The sequence below is a fragment of the Anoplolepis gracilipes genome, chromosome 7 (assembly GCF_047496725.1).
Source record: "Anoplolepis gracilipes chromosome 7, ASM4749672v1, whole genome shotgun sequence".
NCBI lineage: Eukaryota > Metazoa > Arthropoda > Insecta > Hymenoptera > Formicidae > Anoplolepis > Anoplolepis gracilipes.
Genome location: NC_132976.1, coordinates 7,555,133 through 7,576,794, shown reverse-complemented (window position 1 = coordinate 7,576,794; position 21,662 = coordinate 7,555,133). Strand labels below are relative to the sequence as shown.

The 21,662-nt window shown below is 32.7% G+C and overlaps 3 protein-coding genes across 10 annotated transcripts in view; 2 read left to right on the top strand and 1 right to left on the bottom strand.

The window, feature by feature from the left end:
* Positions 1–472: 472 nt before the first annotated feature.
* Positions 473–2,977, top strand: Rab2 (RAS oncogene family member Rab2). Its single transcript, XM_072896341.1, has 4 exons — positions 473–637; positions 1,377–1,516; positions 1,852–2,208; positions 2,622–2,977. The coding sequence occupies exons 1-4, from the start codon at positions 592–594 to the stop codon at positions 2,721–2,723; spliced, it is 645 nt and encodes a 214-aa protein (XP_072752442.1). The 5' UTR covers positions 473–591; the 3' UTR covers positions 2,724–2,977.
* A 2,185-nt stretch (positions 2,978–5,162) lies between these two features.
* Positions 5,163–9,120, top strand: Snx6 (sorting nexin 6). Of its 2 annotated transcripts, XM_072896333.1 has the most exons (10): positions 5,163–5,345; positions 5,492–5,707; positions 5,788–5,909; positions 6,207–6,343; positions 6,435–6,742; positions 6,837–7,019; positions 7,277–7,294; positions 7,870–7,933; positions 8,170–8,255; positions 8,350–9,120. In XM_072896333.1, the coding sequence occupies exons 1-10, from the start codon at positions 5,286–5,288 to the stop codon at positions 8,398–8,400; spliced, it is 1,245 nt and encodes a 414-aa protein (XP_072752434.1). In that variant the 5' UTR covers positions 5,163–5,285; the 3' UTR covers positions 8,401–9,120. The 2 variants fall into 2 exon arrangements, with proteins under 2 accessions (XP_072752434.1, XP_072752435.1); XM_072896334.1 differs by lacking the exon at positions 7,277–7,294.
* A 212-nt stretch (positions 9,121–9,332) lies between these two features.
* Positions 9,333–21,662, bottom strand: part of Dpr12 (defective proboscis extension response 12) — a 253,352-nt gene continuing 241,022 nt past the window's right edge. For 5 of the 7 annotated variants that reach the window (XM_072896338.1, XM_072896340.1, XM_072896337.1 and 2 more), the window contains one exon: positions 9,333–21,130. In XM_072896338.1, coding sequence (XP_072752439.1) covers positions 21,018–21,130 — 113 coding nt within the window. In that variant the 3' untranslated portion in view covers positions 9,333–21,017. The remainder of the gene's footprint in view (positions 21,131–21,662) is intronic. The other 2 variants (XR_012047088.1, XR_012047089.1) reach the window with 2 other exon arrangements.

The following is a 21,662-nucleotide window of genomic DNA, read 5'->3' as shown; positions in this document are numbered from 1 at the left end:
ATCGTTGATAAAAAACAATTATAATTTTTATAAAATATATATATATGTATATATAGTTTTATTATATATACACCCGAGAAAGAGAGAGAGACGATATTTTTTCATTATCAGATAATTTATTTTAAATCTCAAAACGGTTAATCTCATGATCATTTCCTTTTTAAGTCTGATTTTCATGAATTCATATTTTACGTGTTGTTTGCATTTCGTATGCGTAAAAGGGAGAAATTATTAAGCAATTTCCAATCTATATATTACATAAATTTTGTGTTTATATATATTTTTATCAAGAATATAAAAAAATATTAAAAAACAATAATATACCTCAAAGCGATATCTCAACTCTCTGTCACGCGCAGCCAATCAACGGTCGATCTCGTATGTCACGGCGACGTGTCCACACGAGTGACAGCGACGGGATATTGAAAAGTCGAAGGCGGCCGAGTTGCGTCGAGACCTGCCGAAGAGGTTCCGTGACGTCATGCTGGAGCAGAAGAGATAAGACAGTCAGAAGAAGGGTATTCTGTTTCCTGGTGCATATCGTGGAGCTAGACTTCTTCGCACGTTTTATCAGTTTCGCGTATTTCGAAAATGTCGTACGCGTATCTGTTCAAGTATATCATTATCGGAGACACAGGTAAATAAACCACTCACGTAATGCACGAGACATCCCCACGAAACGGGACCTTCGTCCCGTGGCTTCTACGTCATCTTTGACAGGGTCCTTTTGTTTTCGTTCTCGCGTGGTGTTCGACGATATCACTGATTTCGCAGATACGAGAGAATGTGTTTTTATTTTTTTGGAAACTGTCATTGATAAGGAAATTCTCTTACTTTAAAAGCGCGTTTGTTCCTTAAATATGTATGTCGTGTGTATCAGCGTATTTTTCGACAAATTTTATATCTACGTTTTACATTGTAGTTTGATTTGTTGTTATTGCGCGTAGTTTGAGTTCCATAAGACTTGACGAACACTGTCTTACTAATTTCAATGATAACAGCTATAAATAACATATTTTATATTAGATACACATGTACATTTTGTATGCTATGTTTATTATAAATGAAAATATTTATATATATAATTTTATTTTTGTGTGATATCGTTGATAGATTTGTTACAAATTGTGATGATTGTTATTAAAATAATATGAAAAATTAAATTAAATGTTGTAAATGCAATATTACAAATATACTATAAATATCAAGAGTTTGATATAAAATTTTATTAAATTATTTTATTACATAGATATTAAAATAAGATGAGTATCAGTTTTTTTAGTTTGTATATATGTTTTATAAAATAATACCAATATTTCTTATTAAAACTTTACAGTCAAAAATTGTGATTTAAAACTTATGATATTTTTATGTAGGAGTTGGAAAGTCCTGTCTCCTTCTTCAATTTACGGATAAGAGATTTCAGCCAGTCCATGACTTGACAATAGGAGTCGAGTTTGGTGCTCGTATGATTACCATTGATAGCAAGCAAATTAAATTGCAGATTTGGGATACCGTAATTATTTTTAATAATTACTATTTAATAATTCTATATATATTTTCACATTTTATACTACTAATACTTATTAAACAGAAGTTAATAATTCACAATCATGTATTAATATTTGATATTCAAATTATTATTTTTTATTATATTTATTATTGAAGAAACTTGTAAATTTTAATTCTTATTGACAAAAATATTTTTAATCATTTTTTAGTGGTACTTTATATTTTAAAAATTTTAATATCAAGATGTATGAATAAAATTTTGCAAAAAAAATATATATGTTACTATTTAAATAGCAGATATTAATTGTTAATTATTTTAATGATTCATGCTTTATACAGGCAGGCCAAGAGGCATTCCGTTCTATAACAAGGTCATATTATCGTGGAGCAGCTGGAGCTCTATTGGTATATGACATTACACGTAGGGAAACCTTTAATCATCTTACAACATGGTTGGAAGATGCAAGGCAACATTCAAATTCCAATATGGTTATCATGTTAATTGGCAACAAAAGTGATTTGGATAGTCGAAGAGAAGTAAGGAGAGAGGAGGGTGAAGCTTTTGCACGAGAGCATGGTCTTGTTTTTATGGAGACTAGTGCTAAAACTGCAGCCAATGTAGAAGAAGCGTTCATCAATACTGCAAAAGAAATATATGAAAAGATACAGGAGGGAGTATTTGACATCAATAATGAGGTATGATAGTAATGTTTCTAATTATTTTGCATATATTATATATACACTATGTATAATGAAAAGATACAAAGTTATTTTTTTTAAATTCATTGCATTATATCATTACTAATATTTTAATTAATTATTATTTAATTATTATTATTATTTAATAATTATTTGAAGTTAACGAATATATTTTTATATAAGTTATCAAATGTATGCATGTTTGATTCATTGATGTGCTAATAAATAAGGAATAAGAGATAAAGATGTAATAAAAGTATATAATTATTTATTTTTTTCACATTTTTTTATTATAATTGCATTTATATTATTTTCTGGAAATATCTATGTAAGAAAAAAAATAAATAATAGCTTATATATAATTTACAAAATAAGATATTTCCGAACTATATGACAATTGAATTGCATAGGCAAACGGTATTAAGATTGGACCACAACATTCACCAACAAGTCCTGGAGGTTTAGCAGGAACTGGTGGACAAGGTAGTGCGCAGGGTGGTGGGTGCTGCTAGGGGCTGGGGCTTATCTGTCCACCGCTTCATCCTTCTCCGATCTGAATTGATCTTACTCCTGCTGTTTATTTTAATCTGAACACACTTTGTACAATTTAATTCTGCGCATGCCGTGTCATGAGGTAACAAGCGATAATTGATGTATTTATTAGTTGAAATAATCTTATACACGTAATAAATAGATAGGATTATTGTAAGACGAAAATGTTATAATCACTAAAATCATGAAGCATAATAAAGTCTTTATTTACAAATTCTCCTAAAGAAATGAAAATGAAGTTATGTCAATTTTCAGCATTTTTTACTAGATTTAATTCTAGAACAAAATATACTTTTCAATTTAACATATAATCATTTTCGTTCTTGCACACGTAATAATTTTATCTTTTAACATGAGATATTATTTTGAAGTAAGCTTTATTTAATTTTTATTTAGAAAATTACATTGATTTAAGAACGCATAATTAGTAGAAGTATAATTTAACTTTAATTATATTGTAAAGTCTGGCAGGCTTGTCCCCCACTTTAGTATAGCACGACATACAAATATTGTATTAAGTAATATTAATTGTTTGAGAATGATAAAGCGGGAGAGGACAGGCGTTTCTATTTAATGTTTTATATATTCGTTTAATACATATTATGTACTGTAATGTAATGTGCACTAATGATCAAAATTCTATTCTATTGATAGTGGCTCATGGATACTGATATGTATCAGTTAAACTAATTTGACATAATTTACACTTAATTATCTAAAATAACAATATATATATATATATATATGTATGTATTGATGTATAAGATGATGATTATATAAAACATATATTAATCAATGCCATTAGGAGGCCTATATTCTCTCAATCGGATTTATATTCTATATAATAGTTACAAGAAATGTCTGCATATGTTATAACAATTGGTATCATTATCTATGGTATTTTTCTGAAAATAAAGGCATTATTAGTAATATAAGCAAATCAAAAATACATTTTTACAATTTATATTATAATAAAATTTTTAATAACAACTGCGTAACACAAAAGCCATATTTAAAGCCATAGATAAAGATACCGATATAAGTATAGCAGTGATATATAATTTTACCTGTATTTCATCAAGGCCCAAAGATGATTCCATTTTAACAAATGTTCCTGTCTTTGTTTCAAGAGTTATTATAATATTTCAAAATCTGCAGAGACATGAGACACGAACAATATTCAAGTCTATGGTAAATAAGAGATAAGCTCTAGTAGTGCACGTTATTATATTTATTAAAAGATTTATCAGCTGGCAAAAAAAATTATATATTAAGATTAACGTTTCTTGATGAAATTACGTGACAAAACGCATCTATAAGCATGAATATATTATATCTAATTAATACAAAATTGGCTTCTTGAGCATTACTGTAATCAAATGTTATTTATATCTCAAGTTACGAGCTTATATCTAATTGTTATACCAAAGAGTATGTCAGCATTGTATGTCTGTTTTGCGCTTGTACACTGTAACAATTAAATGATGTACATTGGCTTCAAGAAATTATGTTCGATATATTTAATTTATAATTATAATCTACATTATTCTATATACCGTCAACATTAATTGTGATGGTTGTATTTTATATGTATGCTTTGGGCATATCTTTTTAATTGGAAAATATATATGTGCACATTACTTATCGTTCTTGATCCTAAGATACATCATATAATGAAAAAAATACAAAACTTTAAATTTCTCAGGATTGCAAAATATGAATAAAAATATATTAACGAGCACGATTGCCCTATAAAAGAGACAAGACTGCAAGTTTTAATTTTAAAATAAAAAAATGAATGTTAAAATCATATTTTTAATATTATACTATACATTTAAGTTACATATTTCATAATATTTTTACTTAAATGAAATTGAACGAAAATTTGTGAAGAAAGTTGATTTGTATATAGTATTGTTAAGCACATTCAACACACAGACATTTTAACAATTTGCACACAAATTTAATGCGATGTAAAAGATATAATTGCAATTTTTACCTTTATACTGCTCTTCAAATAAAATCGATATATTTTTGGTGCTTTCAAAATATCGCGCGCGCAACACTAGTGCGCGCTCTTCTCTACAGCTGATTTGTCGACGCGTGTGCACGTCACGGTCAGATTAAAGTTCGGTTGAATCGATTGTCGCGCTGCATCTCGGAGATATGTCGTGACTGTATCTCGGCTGTTTTACCAGCGGAAGTGCCATCGTCAGTCGGCAGTCGGCCCCGGCAACGGGTTTGCGCGCAGCGTGTTTGAGACGTCATATCATCAGTTTGCTCTCGCCGTACGACAGCGATATACGTGTACGTTATTTGGTGTGACGATCCTATTATCGGACTGCTGTCAAACACGGTGTGCCGAGGAGACGACGCCAGTGGACGCCATGATGGTAGGTGGAACCTGTTATCAATCGGTGGCCGGCGGTCCATTCGTTTGACGTGTTCGATCGAACGCATATCTTTCCTCGCTCACCTTTGCTCGAAAACACTCCCTTCTTACAGTCTCTGATCTACGTAAAATGTTGCAGGACGGTATATGTGACACTGCCGACATCTTAAATAGCGTGCCTCCGAAGAAGGTATTTACGATGTTGTTTCTCTGTCCTCTTCTTTTTCTCCGCCGTAATTTCTCGCACAAACTTATATATCTCCTTGATTGATATAATATATACTTGTCATAATTATTGGAATGCGTCCGATTCTCTATTCTAATTTCTTCTTTCAGACAATCCATGCTGATACCATAGATCTCTCGGATAAGTCCTTGCAAGTGGATATTTCGGATGCTCTCAGCGAGAAGGATAAAGTAAAGTTTACTGTACATACGAAAACTACTTTACCTGAATTTCAAAAACCAGACAATCTAGTTGTGAGGCAACATGAAGAGTTTGTATGGCTGCATGACAGATTCGAGGAAAACGAAGAATATGCTGGTTACATTGTATGTGAAATCTTTATCTTTTAACATATATTTAATTTGCGTTTTGTTTTTTAATATTAATGTTGATATTATTATGATAGATACCACCATGTCCACCAAGACCAGACTTTGATGCATCACGTGAAAAATTACAAAAACTTGGCGAAGGTGAGGGAAACATGACACGTGAAGAGTTCAATAAGATGAAGCAAGAATTAGAAGCGTAAGTTTTTGTACATGTGGATTTATCCTATATTTATTACAGTCAGACCTCTTATCTTACGACATTTTCGGTCCGGAATCTTCCCCTTCAACCTTTAATCCTATGACAAAAATTTGAGAGTGGGGGTATAATTCTCCTTTTGCGGTTGTAGCATGAGGATTTTTTGTCGTAGGATAAGAGGTTTCGTAGCATAAGAGGTCCGACTGTATCATATTTTGACTTAAAGATTATTATCACATTTTGATATAAAGATTGTTACTAATAAAATCTAATCTTAATATATTTATTATCATGCAGGGAATACTTAGCCACTTTTAAGAAAACTGTTGCTATGCACGAAATGTTTTTGACCAGATTGGCGCATCATCCAGTTTTTCGGAATGATCATAATCTGAGGGTATTTTTAGAATATGATCAGGATCTTTGCGTACGAGGTAATATTTTTGATATGTATTTTGTATAATGTTACAATGTAAACACAAAATGGAAATATATATAGAACATATATTCTGTTTATTTTTGCAGGAAAGAATAAAATGGAAATGTTTGGTGGACTAGTAAAGTCCTTTTCCAAAACTACAGATGAATATTATCTATCAGCTACAGTGAAAGATGTGAATGATTTTTTTGATCAAGAAATGACATTCCTTCAAACTTATCATCATAACCTAAAAGAAGCAACAAGGTTGGCTGATCGTCAAACTGCTAAACATAAAGATGTAGCAGATTCATATATAAAGATTTCCACCAATCTTTTACAATTAGCTACAACAGACACTGGAAAACTCGAAAGATTTTTAACTAAAATTGCTGAGACTTTCGAGAAATTAAGAGTAAGAACACTTTATAGAATGTGATTAAAATTTCTATTAAATTTTAAATCCACCAAATTATTATTTATACAAATATTCTTTTCTTTTTTTGCAGAAAGTGGAAGGACGGGTAGCATCAGATGAAGATTTAAAATTATCAGACACTCTGCGTTATTATATGAGAGATACAGCTGCAGCTAAAAGACTTCTTTTTAGAAGATTGAAAGCTTTACACGAATATGAATCTGCGAACCGTACTCTTGAAAAATCTCGTGCCAAAAATAAGGATGTTCATGCAGTAAGTTTGCATTTTTCTATAATTTGCAAATTAATATTTATGTAATATAATGTGATACCCACAAATACAATTCTTATTAATGCATACAGGAGGCATAGGGCAAGCGAAGCAAATATAATGCATACAAATATTAGTTTTTAACATCATACTCGTTAATAAATTGTAGCAGTTAAACTGAAACTGCAGTTATGAGATATAATCAAGTTACGATCATGAATAGCATCTAATCAGAACTTTAATTTTTCTTGCTTTTCAAGGCACTGGAGGTTGCTGAGGTGTGTCATTTATTTTTTTACAGTAGTGCTTAAAAAATATTTATCCTGTTAGATCAGCTCCTCCTTTTCTACCCTTTTTTAAATGCACAGAATATTAAAAGTAATTTAATTGAGAGATTTATTCACTATTATGTAGAAGTATTTTAAAGGAATACTAGATTTTATATAATATAATATTATTACTTAAATAATATTAGGAAGATTGATTTTATTAATTTATCTATTTAAAAACCACATATTTCTATAAGATTTCTATTTTTTCTATATACTGATAAATAATATGCAAAATATATACGTGAAATAATTTTGTTTTAAGTAGATAATTCGGCACAAATTAATTACTGTAGCACAGAAGTTATTGTGAAATATTATGCATGAAAGACAGTTGCATGCACTTGAACATTATGGCAATAATTTGTATCATTTATGATATGTCTATAATATTTTTACAATAGAGATGTGTTACTATGAGTTTTGCTGATGGATATGCTAAATATTACATTGTATAATTGCATCTTAAAAGTTTTACATTTATATCATGTGATATTTTAAATCTGTATTTGTCCTATATCAAGGCGGAACAAGCACAGACTGAAGCATGTGAGAAATTCGAACAGATGTCTGATAAAGGAAAAGAAGGTAAGTAGAATTTAAAAAATAAGTAGAAATAAATATATATTCTGTTCTTAGAAAACGTGATCAATATCATTTTGTAAGAGAATGTAAAGAAATTGAAAAAGGTAGATAATATGTACATTACTTTCTGTCATAAAAGTATACAACTTTTTTTATTTAATTTACAAAATGATATTGATTCGAATTATTATTAATACTAAAAAAATATTATTATTAATACTCTTGCAATAATTTTTCAGAATTATTAGATTTCAAAACTAGGCGAGTAGCAGCATTTAAAAAGAATCTCATTGAACTAACAGAACTGGAAATAAAACATGCTAAAGTGAGTGTAGATCTCTTATTTTTTAAGCTGAAATACATGAATAATACATGAAGTTATGGATATATATATATCGAGAATGTATTTATGTTCACAGTCGCACGCGGAATTGCTCAAGAAATGTTTATCCGTGCTCCGGGAAGAGTGATCTAGTTTTAGCGTTGCCATGGATAAACCTATATGCATGCATCTTGTATGCAGATAACAGTTTATTTAAAATATAATAATGGTACTGTAAAATACTATATATATTTTTTGTTAACTAAATTTATTAGATCTATCTTACATAAAAAAAAAAATAAATAAATAAAATAAAATATTGTATTAATAGCTGCAAAGTGACTGCGAAAAATGGATGTTTACTCTCTTTGAGCTGTAAAAAGCTATGCAAACGCTGCTATCAGCTTCTGCTTAATAGATATTAAGTAAGCAATTTTATAACAGTTTGGATAATACATGTGTTAGGAAAAATAACACGCGTTTCTATTGTAAAAAAAAAAAAATTAATGTTATCGAGTCCCTTTGCAGCTTTGAATTCAGAGCCTGTTACACTTATAAAGGTTCTCTATATACATATATGTATAAATAAGAATATATCCATATGGAGCATGTTATTATTATAATACTTAAGTATAGGATAAATTTGTGAAGGAGGAATCGTTAGTATAAAAGCTCAGGATGATTAAAGTTAATATAAAAAATTAGATTTTCATAAATGAACTTTCCAGATTTTTATGATACATTGGTAATTATTCTGACAAATAACTATTCATAATTGCGTTCGTTTTAAGATTAGAAAGCAAAGCAATGCGGCAATGATTAAAGGGACCTTGAAACGATTTATAATAAAGTGCAATTATACTTTTCATTGTAGCGTTGTAAAAAAATCATATTTATGCTTTTATCTTTCGTTATGCATTTCATCGCATTATGCATTTCAGTTTGTCATGCAAATTATATCAAATACTTTATTATCACTCATCTTAACTGAAAAAAAGAGGAGCATACTTTATAATCGTTTGAGTATGCAATTTCGGTGAAATTGCTTTTTCATCAGAGATTAATAATTGCACACAAATATTTTTGTAAGTTTTTATTGAATCGAATCATTTTTCTTTTCTATAATACATGATTGCAGACATATACTGAGAAATTCATTAAGTTGCAAGTTTTATCGTTTAATTCTTTAAGAATTAATTCGAAATCCACCGTAATGTACCGTACATTATCGTCTTATCCTTAATGTCAGTAGATCCTATGAATATCCTATGAGTGAGTGCAGATAAACGCGCTGCGATGCGGACGTCGTATCCCGTTTATCGTACGCCGGTCTTAATTAATTTGGTATCGTTACACCATTAATATAATCTTAATAATAACGAACAGTAAAGACGACGCAATAGAAAATATTTTTTTTTTTTTACGTAAAAGTCACGCTGCAAAACGTCTCGCTCTTTCAACTCCATTTCTATTTTTATTTCTTATCTCGTTTCTCATTCTCGCTTATATACTCTCAATCACTATTTTGTAGATATCGAATTGCGATAAAAAAACCAGACATATTTTTAGAACAATAAGTTTAACAGTATTGCTTTTATTACATCTGTGTCGCTTGTTGTGGACAAAATTCGAGAAAATATAAGTTTATCTATGAATTTTTTAAACACATTTTTGGTAAGCAGATTATGCTACAAATAATTACAATTATTCATTTCTAAACGTATACGTTTATGACATTCTGAATGTAAAAGACGTCTTAAAAAGATACGGTTAAAAATAGTAATTTTATTCTAATTTTATAGTAATTTTACTCTAATTTTAGGATAACTTAGGATGTTTGCAGTAATATTTTTGTTTTCTGATATTAGGGGGTTATATTTTTCAAAAAAATTAAAAAAGAGAAAACTTCTATAAGAGATACACTTTTCTCGAGATACGTCTTAAATATTTCACCTATTCGTCCGAGATTATCGATCAAAGTTTCGAGATCTAATGACTTATGTTTCGGAGTAAAATTGTAATTATAAGAGTAATTTATACATACATAGGTTACATGTGTGCGGGGAGTAATCCCATGGGTCTGTTAACAATTGTAATTTCATTGTGTAGGTATGGAACAATGAATGGTCCATATTATATTTTAATTCAACTTTATTTTGCTCGTTAGCATTATCATCGGACCATATTCCAGCGGAAGCGTCTATTTCGGGGAATTTATCGTTCTCACGCGGTATACAAACAGGGCTGATTATCGGGAATGCACGATCGTTGTTAATAACACGGCAGGTAATTATCGATTCTTATTGATCAGTGGATGGGAGCATTCACCAATAGATTATGCTCATCCGCCACGATGATGAATTTTTCATGAACAATAGACGTTTAAACACGAGCTCTTTTATTTTATCATCGTTAAACTGATGTCCTGCGCAGAAAGAAAAGTGTAAAGATTAAATTCGTAAATTGCGTGAATAAAAGTATAATCAATGTATTACAATGTCTCACGATTTTACTCCATTTGCCAAAAATATAAGCGCGCACTCAATTTCGTATGTTGCCTTTTAATTATTTTTATATTACACGTGTATCTTTAAAAAAATTATTTGATAAAATTCGTAGAGAGAAAAAAATACTATAGTTGCAATATTTGTCACCAGAAGTGTCTGAAAAAGATTGAAGTTACAGAAATTTTTATGCAAAATATATAAATGATTTTAGGGGATACTTCTGCACAATTTAATCTTTATTCTAAAAAATTCTTTATGATCAAGTAACTTTTATTAGAATAGAATTTTTATTTAAAGTTTGAAAAGCACGTCACTTCAAATTAATCGGCAAATTGTTTTGGAATTTAAAATAGAATCGAATTTCTTTTCAAGACGGGTTAACATAATAACTATACTAATACTATAACGTTTAGTCATGTGTCAGAAGATACGAACACTTGGATATCCGTCAGACGCCTAAGAACACCGCTAGTAAACGCTTGGTTCAAGTCGTTTCAAAGTTTTATTAGCTGTCACGGCACGGAAACACGACTCTATTAATATCTAAGAGAGTAATTGAGAACGAAATAGTCTTATAGAAAATACCTATTTGCACATTTATGCTGGTATTTATGCGAGTAAACAAGCACGAAAGATACTCAATGTCTGTTATATTTCGAATCTCTCGTTGTTTGTCGTATGCTGTTTATCTTTTACTTCTTCCAACCGTGTTAAGATTTACTCTCTCTAGATATAATATTCAATTTCTCACTTGTGTTTAATATTTATATTTAAATATATGCGAAATAGGTCTCCCTCTCTACAATTTTTTTCCCAAACATGCAAACATGTAAACACGCTATTTGTACAATATGGGCTATTAACATTTTCGTGAAATCAGCGTCAATGTGTCAAATCTTAACTCTTATCCGTTGATTTTAAATCTGTTATAATATTTTAAATAACACAATGTAGTCTCCAAAACTAAGTTCGTCAGTCTTTTACGCTTAGAATCGAAATTTACATAGCGCTATGTATACGGTCAACGATATATCAAGATCTTTTTATATTCCTCGGAATCCGTCGGAAATCGACAAAACCGACCTACTTACTTCGCCGATGGCGTAAAATCCACAGTAAAATTTCGCGTTTAAACGTAAGCCGTGCGCGTATCATGGCACCTAAAATATCGTATTCGATAAACGCCGCGTATTAATTATTTCTAACAAAACTTCCCGAGATATCCGCGTGTGATTTCTCTTTGGTCGTCACGAAAATACGTTGATGAAGAATGCACAGACTCGAGACCGAGCGAAGGACGGGGCAGGGAGAGGGGGGGGGGGGGGAGAGAGTGGGCGAGGGAAGCGTAGTAATATATATCTACGCGGTTGTGCGGGAGATTTCGAGCAGATTTATGATAACGGTATGCATCTGGGTCGGCCAATCAGTCTTCTACCCGCTGGGCTGCAATCCTGGGCTCTCGTTCGCACCTGCACTCTCGTTCGCGTTCGAATCTCGAATCGAATTCAAATCTGGTCAGTCTAATTGTCTACGATGTCTAGCTGGAAACTCGAAATAGATTAGCCCCGATTATCCCTTCGCTCGCCGTATGAATCTTGAATGAACTTGAATCGGCAGTCGTGATAAGAATTTCGTTCTTGCTTTTGTTGGCGTCGTTCGGTTTAAAATCATACGATTCTTCAGATGCATTTCGCTTTGTTGAAAGTTTTTTTTTGATTTTGTTAGAAACGTCAAGGGTTGGAGATATTGTAGAGGATCATTTCGTTACTTGTCGATTAGAATAGGTATATTGTTGCTATAATCGTTGATGCGATGACTAATGACACGTTACAAAGCGTTATATTATTGAAATCGCTGTTTTTCGTCGCACGTTTAACACTCGCTGTATTATTATAACGCGTTACCATTCGTGCATTATTTATTATTTATCATCAAATCATGCTTAAAATCGTTGGTAATACGAATTCTGTATCGATCACAAATTTACGATTGATATCAATAATTCATTAAATATATGCGGCGAACAAGAGACGCCATGTATTGCAAGATCGAATTAATAAACGCCGAGTAATTACGATCCACTGTGAATGGGCAGTGCGTTAAAATTTCATGCGGAAACAATGTGATCGAACGGCGTGTCATGAAATTGCTAATGAATTTTCCCCTCGAATAATTTACGTTCCGTGCTTTTTTCCTATAAAATACCTTGAACTATCAGTCTCTCTCTCTTTCTCTTTTATTCGGTATAATGGTTGTATGTGTGGCAAATTCGTTCATAGCGTAAATACAACGTGCAATCCCAAGTACAATTCTTAAACGTTGTCTTATATATATATATATATATATATATACACTATTAAAAATAACGTCGTTAAAATAGCTACGGTGCCGTTAACACGCGACCTGCTTTACTCGGAAAGAACATATTTCTATCCGTATAGTAAACATCTTCTACTTTATTTTTTCTTTCTGTTTTCTTCGTTCATTGCACGTTTTAATAATCCTATAATTATAGGATTCACGAGGTAACACGAAGCAGAATGCATGAATTTTAAAGAATTTATCGCAGTCGAATTCGCGTGCCGAATGCTGTCGAATTAGTTTTTGGGCTAAAATATACATAATAGTTTTTGTGCAAAAATAGAGCCATATTCCAATCAAACCTATTTGGAGCAGAGAGAAAAAAATATCGTTATAAGAATAATTAGATATCAATAGCATCATGTGATTGCTTTTAATCTAAAAATTTTTATATTGAATTTTTACTGAGTTTTTTAGCTGCAAGTTTTACAAGACATCTTGATTATTATTTTTACATATAAAAAAATTTAAACTTATTTTATTTATAATTTATATATAAAGAAAAAATTAAACTATGCTATATCACGTAGAGAAAACGTCAATTTTGCGTTTATATACTGTTATTGATAAACACAAAATAAATCTCTTAATACTTCTTATATTTAGTTGTTAATTGAAGAAAACGTTATCTTTGTATAAAGTATAATAGATAATAGAGGATTTAATGTCAACATTGGATAAAATTTCCAATTGCCAGGTCGATTTCCGAGCCAGCTGGATAACCGGAAAAGACTAAAGGAATAAGCTTTTCAAAAAGGAATTACGAACGCGAAAGAATGACAGTACGGGCGTAAGAAACCAAAGACACGTATATGTAACTTCCGGGAGTCTCGAGAGTATTCTCGATTTAATTCCGCGGGGATTTCCGTTTTCTATCGATGTTTTTGCTACTTCGTCGATTGCGACGTCGGGACACGAGGGGGATAAAGAACACAAGATGAATCCCACCACGCTGGAGGCGAAATGAACCCCCATGTGTGACCCTTTCTTGGCGGCGTTTTTTTTTTTTTGCTCCCCGTTCCGCTATCTTCCACTACTCTCGAGCCACAGATAACGACGGATACATAATACACGGGTGACTGCACGCGATTTCACGAAATCCGCAGAAACCATCTTCACGCTTCGCCGATCAAACGTTACTTCGCGCAGCTTTTTTTTCTTTTTTTTTTTTCGCTTCTTCTTTCTTTTCTAACCCGTCAGGACGATCCGGACAGTGCGCGCAGCTACCGACCGTACTCGCTGCAAAGGGAACTCATTAAAAGCCATTGTACAGAGAGTAGAGAAGCGAGGTACTGCGTCCGATCGTTTCCAAGAAGCGTTGTGGAAGCGAGACCGAGAGTTGAATCGATGATAATTATTGCGCTCGTTGTATCTCCTTGTGTGCCCATCTATGCGTCCAGTATCTGTCCAGTACATTTCTATGATGAATTTCGACTGTTTCGTCAGGTAGATCGTAATCAAAGCCCGAGTAACTTTGACGTGAAAAACTATCGCGTGGCAAAGAGATTCGTTGGGAAAATTTGTTTCAAAATATCGAGAGGTCACGCTGCGGTGATTCGTTTAAAAATTAGAAAAAAAAAATATCTTTGATAAGAGTTGTAAAACTCTTATCAAAAAATATACAGAACAATATTTTGTAATAGTTAAAATAATAATAGGGAAAAACTAATAATAGTTACTAATAATTATTATCGTTCTCATTAATGTTGATAAATAATGTAACCAGTGATAGAGAGAAATTAATTCTTTTGTGCATGCTTTGGATAAAAATATTTGCAAGTCAATGAGTTACCTCGAGAGAGATGATCACGCACGTGTACTCATACATGTGTGTATTTTATGATTTTATTTTATTAACGAATATACGAATATCGTGATTCGAAACGCCAATCGATAACGGTATGTAACATTGTGCGCGCGATAATAATTGATTTAATTCCGATGTAATCGTAAGCACGTACATACATATACAAAGCGACGACTTTTACGACAACGAACGAGATTTCGAGCAAACGCGCGTGCGTGTACGCACGCTTGGATTATTTCCATTGGATAACTCATTTTTAATTAAATTAATTGAGGAATCGGCGCGCTAATCCATGGAATTCGCGTTAGTAGTCGCTTCAGCGTGACGGCTGTACGCTATTGCAGAATTCCGTGAGGTTGGTAAATATTCGAGGAGCGCCGCATTGTTCTCATTACGGCGTATCGCGCCCTGCTATTCCCCGATAACTTCATCAGCCGGTATTCGACATCGAAATACCCGTACTGCAGGGTAGGAATTTCGATTCGCGCGTAGATATAAATAAATACATGCGTGCACGTTATCAGCTATTAGTCTTGAAACAGTTTGAATCTGTATCCAAAATACAAGCGCCGTGAAAAGGATGCAGATACCTATACATCTTTCTCTCGCTCTGTCGTTTTTTTTGTTTCGAAAAGAATCGACTAAAAATTCCTGTTTTATTAATTATGACCGTAATGAATAATTTAGCGTTAAAGAGATCCGATCTTTTTTTTTTTTTTTTTTTTTTTTCTTTGTACAGACAGAGAACTGACCGCGGGCATTTTTCCTCAGAGCGAAACTCTCGATTTTACGCTGCGTTGAAAGCTTGCTAAGAAAATTGCATTGTTAAGGGATTATTTTTTAATTAGTTTTATACATACCATTTTTCTGAAAATATAGTATAAACGAAATATAATATAAAAAAATACAACGTATGACTGTAAAAATATTTTAAGAGATAATTTGGTTAAGATTGAAATATACGTAAACATAAATCTTGTTTACAGACCTTCTGGGATTAATGTTAAAATTATACTTCTTTATACATTAATTAAAATATAAAACTGCAATGATTGTAACTGGAAAGTCAATAATCAATTTATATAGAAAGTCATATTAGAACAGAATACCTAGACTTAAAATATATAATAAATAAATAAAATAAAAAAAAAACGTGCAACTGCAAAAATCTTTCATATATACATATTGTATGTACATATACTTTCTTTCTTTTTATACGCAAGCGAGTATACTTGGCTCTAGCAAAATCTAAGTATACACGTAAAGGAGCTATTAACTTATAGTAACGAGATTGTAAGGGACGATTGGGAATTGTTGGAAAGGTCGTAAAATTTGTTGAATTCTGTAACCGCTTTGTAGACTGCTTGAATTTCAAATAACGTGAGCGATAAAGCTGTAACTGTAAAATCGCTATTAGACGATCAAGAATTCCGAGCGTTATCAAAGGAAATGATTTGACAACGGTGGTTTTGTAAAATCGTTTCGCAAAATTCTAGTAAGATTGATATCACGTTCTATATATTTCGATTTTGCATATTAATAATGCATAATGAATAATGAATATAAATTAAAACTGTTTGTACGAAACATTTCTCAATGTATGATATCATCTTTAAAAATATCGTTAAATAGAAGATCGTCGCGAGACGAAGTAAATATTTAACAATACGCTCATTAACATCGAATTAAATATTTTAATAATATTATATATAATTATATAATAACGAATATATCCTGGCACGCAATGTGATATTGGTCGAGCTTAAATTCCATAATATTTCTGTAAAGAAATCATTCAAATGACAATTTTTTCTCGTTTCTATCTAGGATATATGTAACTTCATTAAAATTTTCAGAGGATGTGTAGGTAGAAATTCCACGAATTCTATGCACGATTTATACGAATTTTCATGCACACGAATCTGTATCTATATAGTGTGCTTTAAATTATGCTAAGAAATATATCTCTCGATATAATTTAAAGCACATTGAAATTACTATGATATTACATGTTATGTTTATTTTCGCATATAAATTTTTAATGAATTTTTGAACATGAATTCTTGAGATATTACGTTGTCGTATCATTGAATTATCATAAGAATTATAAAAGTCATTAGAACATTCGCTACTTTGTAAAATTATTAGCTGCTTTCGAGGTAATTGATTAAGTACTCGAGAAAAGAGCAATGAGTTTATAAAAAAATAAATAAAATATTTAATAAAGATAATAACTGTGAGAAAAATCTGATTAATAATTTTATGAAAAATTATTGGAATGTGCATTTTTTTCCAAAATTTTTTCATGATTTCTATAAATAAAAACAATTCAAATCTTAAAATTAATACGTACCTTTCCTAACTTCTGAATTAGTGTCAAAGATTCTTATCAAGACGACAAGACTCATAGTGAATGTAATTATTCCGATGAATATTCATGTTGATATTAACAATAATAAATCTTATGATCGCGTTGCAAAGAATAAAAATTTGCAAGATTTTTCCTTAATCGCATATTATACTATAATAAATCGCTATGTAGTGATACAGATTGCGTCACAAAGACCGCGCTCAAAGATATAATATCGGCAACGCAACATACGTCACTTTTAGTAGCAAAGTAGATCGAATATTAAATTCGTATGATTTTCATTAAATAATTTCACCTGTAAAATGAGCTTTGAAGAATCGGAATATTTTCACATTTTAATTGCGTGCGCATTATCCTGTACTTCTTCTCGTTTTCTCACTGGTTTACAACAAACTGTTCAGATTTCACTGCAGCTACATATTTATATTTCAAAGATTGAACACCGTTGTGCATTGTGCCTATTATTATTGTTGCTGGATAATTTTATCATTCTTTTTTTGCGCATGGAAAGAGCAAGACGTTTTCAGGAAACGCGAAAAATGTCGTCTGAATAACGCATATGTATAACAAAGATATATATATATATATAACGCGGAGAAAGAATTCGACTCTCGACAAAAAAATACCGTTTTACCCTACTATTTTCTACATTTTCTTTTGTATCTTTGCGCGCGTATCTCGCCTTAAATTAGGATATACAGAAAGAACCGTTGAATATCGCCTTATTTGCTACGTGTATCCGATGTGTACAGTGTTTCAGGCGAGAGAAAACGATGCTACGTGATAGTTTCGTGGGCCCTCAAAAGAAACGCCGGGGGCCCTTTTAAACGACACGTTTCTGCCGCCGCTCGGTGAGCCTACGAGGCAAGCCTGTCCAACTTGTAGGTTTTATTTTAATGCGTAATAACGGTACTCAGCTTGTAATTAATTCGATAAGCGTGCCTCAACGATGGGTATTTAGTTCGCTCTTAAAAGATTTTATAAAAACATGTAAATATGGATAAAATTGATCGCAAGTCTGATGTTTTTCGCGAAAAACAATCTACGCGTGAAAAACACACGTGCACACAATGACATACACACACCATACATACACACATCTTAATTTTATAAAATTAGGGTCATTTAAAAAAAAATTTGAAAAATTATAAAAAAGTTAATTAATTATAATTGTTTCTCCAGTTTTTTTTATACTGCCATTTTGATCAATTTAGATTGATATTTTTGCAAGTAACCGTTTAATTGTGTTATCTTTATATAAGTCGGAACTGTAATAATAGATGAACCAGAAAATAAACACGAAAAGAACGTGCACCGTGAAACTATGTTCTTCCTTGAAATGTTTGCTTCACGTAGTTCAGCTCAATGACAAGGGAGACAGTGTTACCCTCGTGTGTGCAACTTTAAGATCAAAGTTACACGTGGCTCGAAAAAAACGGCCGTTGTAACGTACGTCACGATGTCGGTTGTTCAACATTTTGAGAAGCGGTGGATACCACTTGTTTAACTTTTCTTATGTAGGACGTTCTAAAATTCACGCGCACGTTTCGCGCAAGGACGCAAAATTGCAATCATATATAAAGTAATATTCAGTGGCGCACGTGGTGACGTTATTTTCATGGCATAATATATGCATGACCCTACATTTTTTAACTTGTATTATCAAAGTAGAGAAGTGCATTATTTTATCTCATCTATGTACTGGTATTATCAGAGAATTTGCTTACTTTTTTTCATTATTAATAAAAATATAAAAATTTTAGTATGCAATCGATTAATAATTTAGTTGGTTTTTTGTTACATAATACTTATTAAAAGACATTAGTAATTATAATATTAAGGACAGATATGTGATTTTATATGTAGATAAAAGTAGTTATATATTGTAGAATACCTTGATACTGCTGGGTTTAAACCTGCGGCAACTGCTAACGTACTTAATCCCACGTTGCAACCACGGAATGGTAGGATCTTCTCTCTTCTCTCACTTTCTCGATGCTTTCCTGGATATAACGACGAGCAGATGATCCATCTAGTAGTATAAGCTGTAATAACGCAGCCGCAAGGTGCCTTAATGACGGTCTTTAATGACGTGTCGCGCTCGCTCTATCCGCATATTGCAATCCTATGCGCGCTTTGTTCGCGTTTGTTTCGCGTGCAATAAACGCATGTGCACGTCGTGTCGTGCAATAAACGTTGTTTCCGCGTTTTGTGACACGCTACGATCTTCGTCTCGCAACGCTGTCATAATATTGTAAGAGCGAACGACTTCACCGAGCTAAACTCGCACACGTTTGTAAAACGAGCAATTTTTCGTAACAATTTTGACAGAAACGAGAAATACAAAATCGTAGTTCGAGCAGAGACTCTTGCTTTGCATTTCGATATAGACGTGAGGAGTTTGATTTTCACTGCTATTTCTACGCATATTTTTTCTCTTTTTATTTTTACTCGCAAATATGGCGTATCTCAAGAGAAACTCTCCAGACCTTGGAAATGTGTTATTCAAACAGATTTAAAGGAGAAAAGACTTGATCGATATACGATCAATTTCAAAAAATATTTATTTTATAACCGTAAAAATTAAATATGTGTCACAATTACTATTATATACAATTATTATTGCTATTATTGTTAAGATCAATTTAGAAAGTTGTACAGAACTTAAATATATAATAAATTAATTTGACATCAGATATTCATTGCAAAATTAATTACTTTTTAATATTTATAATGTGTATTATTCTTATTATGATATAAAATCAAACTAAATTGAATTAAATCAAGAGTCACTTACTACCTTATGATAATATATCTCGACCCAGTTTAATATTATATTATTTTATAATGAAAATTTGTCACTTATATTATTGCAAAGTTGCATTCTTATCCATTGATTCAAAGAATACATTAATTATTTTAGCAGCACATTTCCAAAGTCTATCAAATTTTCTTAGTTAAAAATATACTGTTTACGTTTAATCATTCTGAAAATAATACAACACACGTTGAAGAAAAATAAAATTAACGATAACAGCTGTAAAGTAGAAATATTATTCTGAAATAAAACGATACCTACGCTTGCATCATTTTCACACATATACACGCATTAAAAATTCATGTTTGTGCATCTAAATTTTCTCATCTCGATTGTGGAGAAATAGTTCTCACCTTGTTAACGGAATCGATCCGTTTATAGTTTATACTAACCAAGCGAGTTTTCTATCCGACTGATCTGAATCTGGTGAGAGTGAACGATCGGCAGCGTACCCCGGAAGTTGGACAGACCTGGCCTACGTAATCCGCGTCGTCGTGGCGTATTCTCGACCCGGCGAGTATTTACATAATTCGAGTCGCATGCACGTCGCGCGTAATGACTTGGAGCAGGCAATCGCGCAATCTTCCACGAAAATCTCGCATATCTAAGTAGTCCAGCCGGCGGCAACCTCGACTAAGGTAAATAAGAGATAAGGGGGGACGAGCGAAGAAAGAGGGAAGAGAGGAGGAAGATGGAATGGAAGACGGGAACTAGGCAGGAGAGGAAGAAGAAGACCCGTGGGGGATGGATGGGGAGGAGGGTGAGAACAGCCGAGGGTGGGTTGGTTGGGAGGGAAGTGAAAAAGGAGGGCGGGCGGACTGTACAGTCCCGGGAGCAATATCCTATCTATCACAAACGGAAGTAATGGTGTAATAGTTATGGACATTTCGAAGTGAAACGCTTATCGCGCTAAAACGACACCCGCTACGATGAGTAACGCCGGCAACAGCACGCCTGGCCGATTCCTCTTCGCTGCCGACGTCTTGCGACGTTGTATCGCTGCCATCTTGTCACCTGAAACGGCAAGAGAGACAGGTGGGTCCGTTAGTGAATAATGGCTGAAATCGATCGGCCGTTTCGTCGTGCCCCCGTTATCGAGGTAATCGAGTACACATCGACACAAGGGGCCGCGACGACGCGACGGGACGCCCCCGTTGTGAAAACGGCGTGGCGTGTCTCTTGTAAGTTAACTCGAGCGTAAGTTATTTCCGCCGTGGCGCACCGCGTGTTCGTCGCCGTCAGTGCGAAGTTTAAGTTAAAGCCGAGAGAATACGACCGGGAGAGCGAGGAACGCGCACGCTCGTGCCGAGCTTTTGCTATTTCGCCGGTTATTCAATAATTACATCTTCCGTCACGTGCGCACGAGAGAGCGCGATCGGAAGGTGACTTATACAGATTACGACCGATTAAATCCGCATACGTAAACAGACGCGAATCCATGGCGCGCGTTTCACGCTAAACGGCTCGTTTGATTCGAATCCATTATTCATATTGAACATACCAAGCTTGTATTTGTTAGACGAGCAAAAGTCAAGATCAGACGGAC

What these genes read in the sequence shown, in the direction of transcription:
- Rab2 (XM_072896341.1), top strand. Translation starts at nt 592, where the DNA reads ATGTCGTACGCGTATCTGTTCAAGTATATCATTATCGGAGACACAG. An exon ending in TATCATTATCGGAGACACAG is followed by an intron (nt 638 to 1,376) that starts GTAAATAAACCA and finishes ATTTTTATGTAG; the next exon opens with GAGTTGGAAAGTCCTGTCTC. An exon ending in AATTGCAGATTTGGGATACC is followed by an intron (nt 1,517 to 1,851) that starts GTAATTATTTTT and finishes TGCTTTATACAG; the next exon opens with GCAGGCCAAGAGGCATTCCG.
- Snx6 (XM_072896333.1), top strand. Translation starts at nt 5,286, where the DNA reads ATGTTGCAGGACGGTATATGTGACACTGCCGACATCTTAAATAGCGTG. An exon ending in ATGAAGCAAGAATTAGAAGC is followed by an intron (nt 5,910 to 6,206) that starts GTAAGTTTTTGT and finishes ATTATCATGCAG; the next exon opens with GGAATACTTAGCCACTTTTA. An exon ending in TCAGGATCTTTGCGTACGAG is followed by an intron (nt 6,344 to 6,434) that starts GTAATATTTTTG and finishes TTATTTTTGCAG; the next exon opens with GAAAGAATAAAATGGAAATG.